At 46.9% G+C, this 10,646-nt stretch overlaps 1 protein-coding gene across 1 annotated transcript; it reads right to left on the bottom strand.

Annotated features, from left to right (window-relative positions):
- Positions 1-384: 384 nt before the first annotated feature.
- LOC101588250 (protein FAM187B-like) lies at positions 385-4,874 on the bottom strand. The gene is made up of 2 exons (XM_004636836.2): positions 4,153-4,874; positions 385-774 (listed from the first exon to the last, which is right to left on the bottom strand). The coding sequence occupies exons 1-2, from the start codon at positions 4,872-4,874 to the stop codon at positions 408-410; spliced, it is 1,089 nt and encodes a 362-aa protein (XP_004636893.1). The 3' UTR covers positions 385-407.
- Between the last annotated feature and the right edge of the window lie 5,772 nt (positions 4,875-10,646).

Here is a 10,646-nt window from a genome sequence, read left to right as displayed (position 1 = left end):
ACACACACACACACACACACACACACACACACACCTTTACTAGGGAGGCTGGGGTGAGGGAGGTGGCTATTACAGACTTCATCCAGAGATTCCCTCTGAGAATGGATTCCCTCCCTCTCCCTCCGGAGCAGCCCAGGCTGGAGCTGGGTCGGCTGGATTTGAACTGCAGCCCCACCCTCCAGCAATGAAACAGCCTTGCCTCAGATTTCTCTTCTGAGCAACGGGAGTTACCAGAGCCTGAGCTGACCAGAGCGAAAGCAGCAAGAACTCGGTCACCTTCAGCTCTCCCCGCAGCTCAGATAACTTTTCACAAGGCAACGCAGCCCTGGCAAGAGTGGGAGCCACAGGAGGGGGCAAGGGAGGCGATAAGGGGAGGGTGCCAAGACCTGGTGCCCTGAGGGCTTCTTTTATTTCACCAGCAATAAACTTCGGCTTTTGCCTGAGAGAGGGCAGAGGGTGTTGAACAGGAGCAGCCCCAAACTCAAGGCTGTGCCGATGAGCAGGAGCAGCTTCAACATCAGGGGAACAGAGTGCAACTTCCTGGCTGGTGCCTCGGACTTGTTCTCTCTCATCAAAGGTTCCATCAACTCCAGGGATTCCATGGGGTTGAACTGGGCCACGAACTCCTGCTCCACGAAGCACCTGTAAGTGGCTGGCTGGAAGATCTGCAGCTGCTTGCCTCCCGTGGAGATGTCCAGGGTGCTGTTGAAGTGCTTGCCCGAGAGCTGGTTTTGCCAGGTCAAGGAGATGTTGTCAGCCTCCCAGCTGACGGGCCTACAAGGGAGACAAAGTCAGCCGCAGGGTCCAGGAGAATGGGGGACCGACACCAGAAGGGAGGTGGAGACAGCGGCCCCTGCGCCCTGGAGGCCCCTGGACCAGCCTGTGACCTGGGCCAAGGCCTGCAGCCCCTTGACTCTTCGTGCCCTTGCCTGGTGGAAGAGGGTAAGGGTTGTAGCCACCTCCCCAGTGGCCTATTTGGAGGAATGAGAACGAACAGCCCCTAAGAGATGTGCTGGCCCCGTCTGCTCTGCCCTCTTGCTCATGCTGCCCAGCTGCACCTGGGTCCTAAATGCTTCCTACCACGCTGGACGCCGTTCTGCCTGGGGCTTCCTGCCTGGCTGCCCCCTCCACCTGGAATGCCACCCCCCAGGGCGTGCTGCTCTCTACCACCTCTCACTCTTGCCCCAAATGGCTCTTCCTCAGGGAGGCCCTCCCCGACTTGCCCATACACGGTTCCAATCTTCTCTGCTCCGTGAACCTTTGTTACCATCTAAAACATATTTAATTTCTCCCGGAGGGCAGGAGTCCTGGTCATTTCTGTCCTGTCCTGTGTCCACGCACCCAGAACAGTGCTGAGCATATAGACAGGCAGGGCAAATGTGACAGTAAATGGGTGGGGTGCACAGCACGCCTAGCATGGCCAAAGAATGCGGGTAGGGGGTCCTCAGCAACCAACACTGGGACAAGGCCAAAAAAGCACAAAGCAGTAGCTGACCCCTACATCAAGTGTGGGACCATATTTCAGGCCAGATACAGTGGTGGGCATGTGACTGTCATTCACCTTCTTAAATCAAGATAACCCCCAAAGGCCACAGTGAGGGAGACATCTGTCCTGAGTTGAGTAGTGGTCCCCTGAAATTAACAACTTCCCCTGAACTGAGGATGGAACCTTATTTGAAAATTGGGTTGTTGCAGATGGAATTAGGTTAGAATGAGCGCTATCAGAATAGGTGGCCCTGGATGCAGTACGGCTGGTGTCTTAGCGGAGAAGATGAGAGTGAGAGATGTGGACCTGTGGGAGGCAGCCAAGGGGCGTGAGGGAACAGAGAGAGCAGCCCCAAGCCAAGGAAAGAGGTCCCAGGGTCCCCACTGCCTTGAAAGCCAGGAAGGGTTCATCTAGCACCCGGGAGGCACCGTGGCCACATCTACGCTGACTTCCAGCCTCCAGAATGGTGACCAGATACTTGTGTGTCGTTTGAAGTCACCTGGTTTGTGGTTCTTTCTCCTGGCAACCTTAGGAAAGGAATGCAGTCCTAATGTACAGACAGGAAAAGTGAGGTCCAGGGGAAAGCCACAGGCCCAAAGTCACACAGCTGGAAAGAGGCAGAGATGACGGGGCTGGAACCCAAACCAGATCCAGGACTAAAATCTCACAAGAGCAGCCGCTCTAGGGGCTGGTGAGATGGCTCAGTGGTCTAAAGCACCTACTTAGTACAAGCTAAGCTAAGCAAAAACACAGGGACCGCGGTTCAATCCCCCAGCACCACATGCCAGCCAGCCCCGCTCCCCTGGTGGGCTGAGCTGGCCATACCCACACACTTACTCACACACACACACACACTCATAATAAATAAATAAATAAATAAATATTAAAAAAAAAAAAAAAAAGAGCAGCCGCTCTAGCCAGGTGTGGTGGCATAGTTCTGCAATCACGTCACCCGAGAAGCTCAGGTAGGAGGACTGCCATGAGTTCCAGGCCAGGCTGGACTATGTAGTGAGTTCAAAGCCAGCCTGAACTGCTGCTGACTATGGTAGTACATGCTGTCACCCCAGCACTGGCGAGGCTGAGGCAGGACAATTGCTGTGAGTTCAAGGCCAACTTAGGCTATTTAGTGACAAGAAAAGGAATGCTACTCCAGTTCCTCAGACAGAAGCAAGGGCACCTCTCACAGAAAAAAAAATAACCATCTGATTTCTAGCTGCCCAGATAGCGAGAAAATATACTTTTGTTTTTAAATTGAGGGCAGGGGAAAGAGGAAGAAGAAGGAGGAGAAGGAGGAGAGAGAGAGGGGGGGGGGAGGAAGAGGAGAAGGAATGAAGCCCCCCTGGATTCCTCCAGGAGTCCCTATGTTCTTATCCTTCCCTGAGACATGTGCTGAGGAGTGCCTGAGGCAGCTGACGCCCACGGGGTGTCCCCATAGAGGCAGGAGGGGTTTCACTCTCCCTTCGCTGCACCTCCATGGATGGTAGTTCTCTCTGGGAACAGGTTGCTTTTACAATTAATGGTGGAGGAAGCAGAGAGGTTAGGGAGAAACACACAAAGGTCCCAGAGTGGCAGAGAGGGGGACAGAAGTCACAGCTGCATTATACCAGCAGGAAATCAGAGGGGGCAAAGCCAGATTCCACAGAGTGTGTGGCTTCAGGGGATCAGAGGTGGCCTGGGCTTCTCCTCACCAGTGTCCCACACAAGAAGGGCTTTGTGGGCATCTAGGGAAGCATAAGAGAACCCACAGGCAAGTACATGGAATATAGGGTCAGCACCACCTCTTTCCACTGTGGGTCCCTTGGGCAGCCTCTGATTCAGTTTCTCCTTCTGTAAAATGGGTCTCCTTTGAATCCACAGCTCCTGGGGCATGGAGAGGGAGGAGAGGGTGCTGTGCACAAAGGCAGTTTGTCCAGGGCCTGGCTATGTACCTGATGGGGCAGGGAAGGAGTGTGAAGGAGGAGGAAGGATCTCCCAGGGGCTCCTGGTAGGAGAATGGCACATGAATGTGAACTAAGAGGGCCGGGGAGATAGCTCAATAGAATATGCGCTTGCCTGGCAAGCGCAAGATCCTGAGTTCAGGGGCTGGTGAGATGGCTCAGTGGTCTAAAGCACCTACTTAGAACAAGCTAAGCTAAGCAAAGCTCAGGGACCGCGGTTCAATCCCCCAGCACCACATGCCAGCCAGCCCCGCCCCCTGGTGGGCTGAGCTGGCCACGCACACACACACACACACAAACACAAATAAATAAATAAATAAATAAATAAATAAAATTAAAAAAAAAAAAAAGATCCTGAGTTCAATCTCCAGTACTGAAAAACAAAACAAAACAAAACAAAAACAGACAAAAAAACCTATGAACTCAGGAATCACCAACCTCTCCTCCAGGACCTGTCATACCTGTCCAAAGGAGGAAACAGTCTATTGTGGCCCTCTAACTTCTAGGCTCCTGCACCCCAGCCCATGATGCCATCTGATCTCCTGTTCCAGAGCTAACCACCCTGGGAATCCCACCTTGGACGCTGGGCTTCCTGAAAACCTGAACTGGCACTATCCTGATGGCCACAGAGCTCGTTCAGTGCCTGATCAGAACCACCCACCCCTGCCAGGCTCCCACGGGGCCAGCCGGCTTGGGACAGAGGCGGGAGCACAAGCCAGACCTCATCACCTGTAGATGGATGCTAAGGGGCAGGAGAGCCACAAAGACTCCTGCTCCTCATTGAAGCTGAAGCTGTCAAAGATGACAAAGCTCACTAGGGCAAACGACATGTCATTACATTCCACGAAGCAGGCTTCAAACTGCACCTCAGGCTTCTGGCGGGGTAGCCAAGCCAGAGACTCCCCCAGGTAGAGTCCGCAGGGAATGGGGTCCTCCAACGGTTCAATAACATAGCAGTAGCCCAGGCGCTTGCGTTCGCCAGGAGCTCCACAGCGGTTACAGTCCTGCCAGGGCTCCCAGAGGGTGAACATGATTTCTTGGCCGCCCGCACGAAGGCTTTCATTCTGCAGTGGCATCTGATCCAGTCCCATGTGTGTAATGTGCAGGGAGTTGACGTCTTGGAAGTCAATCTCGTACTGGGTCACTTGGGTGCTGTTTTTCTCCCAGCAGTAGTAGTTACCTGTCTGGGAAGGCAGGGGCCTGGTAATGGAAAGGTGGCCCCTCAACGTTACTTCTATGTTGGGCGCCTTGGAAGGGTTGAAGGCCTGGCTTTTTTTGATTACTGAGAAGTAGTACTTCCACTGTGCCCCATGGACGGGGCACTCCAGGAGGACATCATTACCAGATAGGAGGGCCAGCTGACATTTGTGGCCCTGAGGACAGCTGACAGGAGTGTAGAACCCCAGCACTGGGACAGCAAGGCTGAGAAGCAACCACAGCATGGGCAGCATGGTGGACTGGTGCTGTGGCAATGGGCTAGGCATCAGGCAAGGACATTGTGAGGTTACCACGACCTCGAAAATCAGGTCTGCCAGTGAGAGGAGGAGCAGTCTGCTACATGGGCTGTGAGGTCACCAGCCCCTTGTGGTTTGTGACAGGGGGCATCCTACTTCATTTCTCTTCCATACATGGATATCACAGCTGTCTTTCACTATACTTGGGAGTCATTTTAAAGAGCAAGATCACCAATCAAAGCACACAAGGGCTAACCAGATTGCTCAACAGATTAAAGTGCCCACTTAGACAGATGCAGCGACTGGGGTTTAATCCCCAGTGTGCTGTGCTGGCCCTGCCCCTTGGTAGTGCTGACATGGCGATTGAGACTGGGCATGATGGCGCATGCCTGTAATCCCAGTGCTTGGGAGGCTGAAAACAGGAGTATCACTACGAGTCCGATCTGTGTAGTGAAACCCTGTAGACCCTGCACTAAATACATTAAAAAAAGAAAGTAATTCTAGGCTGAAGAAAAATTATACTAGGGCAAATTTGAGTATACCAAAGCACACAACTGTGAAGAACGTGACACTAAAAAAGAGGCCACAAAGAAAGTCTCGTGCCACAGTACACATCTGCCATACCAGTGCTCTGAGAGGCTGAGGCAGGAAGATGTGATGTTTGAGTCTCACCTGGTCAACCTAGCCAGTTAGCTAAGAGCTGGGCATGGAGCTCAACATGTGAGGACCTCGGGTTCAACTATATTTTTAAATAGGTTGCAAAAAGGATGCTTGTGAACAGCCTGAGAAGTGGACCAAGAAAAGCAATCTTGTGTGACCTCAAGGAGTGTCACCAGCAACCACATGGCTGCCTTGTCTGGGCATTTGAAGAGCAAGGAGTTCAGAGTGACCAAAGAGGAGAGGACAAGAGAGAGATGGTGGGGTCTGTGGTTTGGCTAGGTCCTTGCTGTTCATCTCCCTGGCTCCTTAAGCTTGAGGGTTCTCAGTCCCTGCCCCGTGTGGGGACCCCTGTAGGCTGCACTTGGTCTCTTCCTGGAGCTTTAGCCTCTAGGGCTTCAGATCTACACAACCAAAGTTTGTGTCTGCTTCCCAGGACCTTAAGAAGTCTCTGTCAGACACAGGAGGTCAACATCCCCTTTGTTTTCCTCTGTCTCCTCCTATCGCCCACTATCATTCAGGAGAACCTTTTCTACAAGGTAGGAGGAGCGGTGGTGAGACTGTGAGAAAACCCACTTCTAGCTTTGATTTTGTGTAGGCGAGAAGTCACAGGCCTGAAGGACTATCTGATTGGCTACCCTAGAGTATTTTAGAATGTTTAAATCAGAGACCAACGTGGACATCTAAGAGACTGCATAGGAAAATCCACATTCCCATATATTCAAACGTGTGGGAGAGACCTTTGTTTACTGGTACAATCCAGTAGCTCATATCAGACCAACACTCTTATTAATAGCAACTATAGATTTTAAGAGAACTACCATTGGGGCTGTTGATAGAGCACCCGCTTAGCACATGGAAGCCCAGAGTTCAATCCCCAAAACACACAACTGTTAATGATGGTGAATATGGTTGAGAGGTGACGAGATGGGGAGTTTGAACCATTACAGAAAAAAAAATCCAATGGAAATACTGGAATTAAATTACAAAATGTATTAAATTAAGACTTCACTGAAAGGAGCAATGACTTATTTCTTAGATGCAATAGAAGAGAAGATTAGGGAAATGGAAGACAGGCTGGTAGAAAAATATTTTTCCTGGAACATGTGAAGCCAAAATTGAAGAAAACAGAGAAGAGTGTCAGATAGACATGTGAGAAAATGGTGAGAAGTCCTAAAATATATGTAAATAGAGACTTGGAAGAAGATCCAGGACCACAGTCGATTTCTGAAAAGATACTACCTGAAAACTTTCCAAAACTTATGAAAGACATCAGACATAGAAAATTCACAGTGGCTAAGCTCCCTGAATATAATACAAATGAGGACTCCCCAGGCAGCAGGGAAACATCCCAAGTGAAAGCACCACAGTGGAAGAATGAAAAGCAACAGAATAATACATTTATATGTAAAACTAAATTAATATTGAGTGCTTAAGGATAATTTCTTGGTGAGTTTGAAATGCACATAAAATTTTAAATACTTGACAACAAGAGCAGCATAGACAAGAAGAATAATGGAGCTATGGAGCTGTCAGGCAAAAGCTTCTGCCTTGTGTCAGGAACATTACAAGTACAAATGGATTTTATAGTCTAAGGAGTAGAGAATTAATGTAATCCATAGAGTAAATAATAAGAGAATAAAAGTCAAATAAATTAAAAGAAGGAAATGCTGGGCTGGGGAGATGGCTCAGTGGAATAAGCGCTTCCCTGGCAAGCGCAAGGGCCTGAGTTCAATCCCTGGTTCCGCAAAAAAAAAAAAAAAAAAAAAAAAAAAAAAAGAAGAGGAAGGAAATGCAATAATTGTAATAATAATTAATGAATCCAAAAGAAACAAAATAATGGAATAGGTCAAAAGCAAGTAAGGAGACAGTAGGTTTAATCCTGAATGTACGTGTGATTACATTAAATACAAATGAACCAAATATTCCAATTAAAATACAAAGATTTTGATGCTATTTAAAATACATTATTTTTTCTTTTACACTGCTGAGGATTGAAACCAGAGCCTTGTGCATGCCAGGCAAATGCTTTACCACTGAGATACACCTCTAGTCCTAAAGAATACAGAAAAGTTGAAATTAAAAACATGGAAAAATATCATGCAAGTACTAATCAAAGGACAACTGACTATCTCAATAACTGAAAAAGTAGATGCAAACAAAGTCAAAAGTATTCACATATTTGCTGGACATGGTAGTGCACACCTGTAATCCCAGCACTCAGGAGGCAGAGGCAGGAGGATTGCCTGCTGAAAATTCAAGCCAGCTTGGGCTAAACAGAGAGTTTAAGACCAGTTTGAAGCGCCTGCAAGCAGGCGCAGGGTCCTGGGGTTTGATCTCCAGGCCTGCTGTGCTGGCCCTGCCCCTGGGGCACACTGAGATGGCAATTGAGACTGGGCATGGTAGTATGCCTCTATAATCCCAGCTCTTGGGAGGCTGTAAACAGGTGGATCACTATGAGTCCAATCTAGTAGTGAGACTCTGAACACCCTGTAGACCCTTCCCTAAAATACAAAACAAAACAAAACAACTTGAACTGCACAGTGAGACTCTGTCTCAAAAAGCAAAACAAAAATACAAAAAGTAAAACAAATGTTACAAAGCAGATATTGCAAAACACATTTTATAAAATGATCACACCAAGAGAAAGATATAACAAGTCTAAGTTTGTATGAACTAAAATATACAATTTGAAAACCTGACAGTTGCGAGTGCATTTTAAAATTTTAAATTTTTATTAGTACCTGTTTGCAGCACATAACGATTACATTCCCTGTGAGGACCTGGTACATGTACACAGCGCATCTCAGTTCTTTTTTCTCCTTTCCATCTACCCTCCTTTTCTTTACCAGCATCAGATTAATTTATCTTACAAATCATTATGAAGTTAATGATCACAAATACAGATGAACAGCCAGACCAACAGTCCAAGAAGCATATAAAACACACAAAACAATTACACCAAATCAAGGTATATATGTATATATATTTTTTATATAAATTTTTATTTATCTATGTGTGTGTGTGTGTGTGTGTGTGTGTGTGTGGCCAGCTCAGCCCACCAGGGGGCGGGGCTGGCTGGCATGTGGTGCTGGGGGATTGAACTGTGGTCCCTGTGCTTTGCTAAGCTTGTTCTAAGTAGGTGCCTTAGACCACTGAGCCATCTTTCCAGCCCCCAAGGTATATTTCTAAATCCAGCATCTGTGCTGGATTATTCTACTGAGCCATCTCCCCAGCCCCAACTGTGCTGGATTGCAATAACTTTTTTTCTCTTTTTTCCAATTGTTTGTCTTTCATTTGGCACTTTATTTGAATATTGAGTTTCTCTTATAAAAAAAAAACCATGCTGTATTTAAGCTCGTGTGTCCGATTTGCTTCACGTAGCATGTAATTTACACAGATTTGTAATTTAGCATGTAGATTTATACTGTTGAAACAGACAAATCTACCAGCACAGCTAGAGATTTTAATGTACATCTATCAGTAATTGATGGGCTATGAAACTGAAAGAACTGAACCAAATCATAAATGACTTAATCAGCAGAAAAGTATGAAGACGAAATTATAAGAAATAAAGCCATGCTGTTAAGTTGAGCTGTGGGGGACTCAGGTCAATAATTTCTGACATTGCCAGTTAAACAGAAGACCCAATGCTATTATGGGCTACTGGACTCTTTTAGAATATTTTGCTGAGTTTACACACCTATAATATTCAATAACGGAACTTAGAAAAAATGGGGTATACAGATGAATGTCCATTTTGTATCTGTGTATTCAAAGTGGCTGGGATAGATATATAGTTACATTCTGTTAATGAATACAATGATTTGTTCTAATGGTGTTTGTAAATAGGATCACAAGTCCGCATCTTGTACAGCAATTAACCACTAAGAAGAATATATGCAGTGTATTATTTGTTGAAAAATAAAAAAAAAATTGTAAAAAAAATAAAATAAAATAAATGACTTAATCCAAATATACAGAACATTGCACTCAACAAGTGCAGAGCATATGTTCTTTATACACTCCTGTGAAGTGTTTGCCTCTGGTGAGCCTCTTCTAGGGCATAAAGCAAGTCTCAGGAAATGCTGAAAGAACTTTATCATGCTTTTTAGTCCGCAGAATTAAGCTGGGCCTAACAGAAAGATAGTAAGACAGCTTTCCCTAGATATCAAGAACTATGCAACATAAGGTCTCTGCTGTGGCTTATACCTAGACGTCCCCCAGAGCTTCACATGCCCATAAGTGGTGCTTTTGGAAGGTGGTGGGATCCAGGGCTATGATACTCCTCGGTGGGTGACCCCACTGATGAGTTTATGGCTAAATGTGACACATGAAGAGAAGCCTGGTTCAAGAAGATGGCTCACTGGGGCTGTGTCGGCTCAGGGCCTCTCTCCTACCCTTCTCCCTCAATCCCTCTCTTCTTCCTGCCACCATGCCATGAGGTCCCTCTCCTTTGCCACATCATCGCTCTGCCATTCCATCCTGCTGTGGAGCCAGCTGACTACGAACAGAAGCTTCCCTGAACTGGGAGCTAACATAGCCTTTCCTTTTAGAGTTGTATACTTCTCAGAGACAAAGTAACTGAAGTAAGACCTTCTGAATAGGGCTGGTGAGATGGCTCACCTACTTAGAACAAGCTTAGCAAAGCACAGGGACCACAGTTCAATCCCCCAGCACCACATGCCAGCCAGCCCCGCCCCCTGGTGGGCTGAGCTGGCCACACACACGCACACACACACACACCAAAAAAAAAAAAAAAAAAAAAAGACCTTCTGAATAACCTAATGAGTTCAAAGAGAAAGGCCATTATTAGGACTGACTGAAGATAAAGTATAACTTGCCAAAACTTACAGGATAAAGGCAAATTGTCCATAAGAGAAAGCTAAAGTAAAAATACAATGGATAGAATGACAATTAGTGATCTCAAAAGAAGTTACAAAGAGAACAACAGATTTAATCCAACAAAAATAGGAAAAGGAGATACAGACCAAAGGTTAATGAGATAGAAAACAAAAGTAACAGAAGAAAATGCACAAAGCAGGGCCTGGGAGATGGCTCTTAGAAAAAGCACTTCCCTGGCAAGCGCAAGCGCCTAAGTTCAATTCCTGG

Source organism: Octodon degus, unplaced genomic scaffold (assembly GCF_000260255.1).
Source record: "Octodon degus isolate 3935 unplaced genomic scaffold, OctDeg1.0 scaffold00083, whole genome shotgun sequence".
Classification (NCBI taxonomy): Eukaryota; Metazoa; Chordata; class Mammalia; order Rodentia; family Octodontidae; genus Octodon; species Octodon degus.
The sequence above is the reverse complement of the archived record's forward strand: the minus strand, read 5'-3'. Positions and strand labels throughout refer to the sequence as shown.

What these genes read in the sequence shown, in the direction of transcription:
- LOC101588250 (XM_004636836.2), bottom strand. Translation starts at nt 4,874, where the DNA reads ATGCTGCCCATGCTGTGGTTGCTTCTCAGCCTTGCTGTCCCAGTGCTG. An exon ending in CCCTTAGCATCCATCTACAG is followed by an intron (nt 775 to 4,152) that starts GTGATGAGGTCT and finishes TCTCCCTTGTAG; the next exon opens with GCCCGTCAGCTGGGAGGCTG.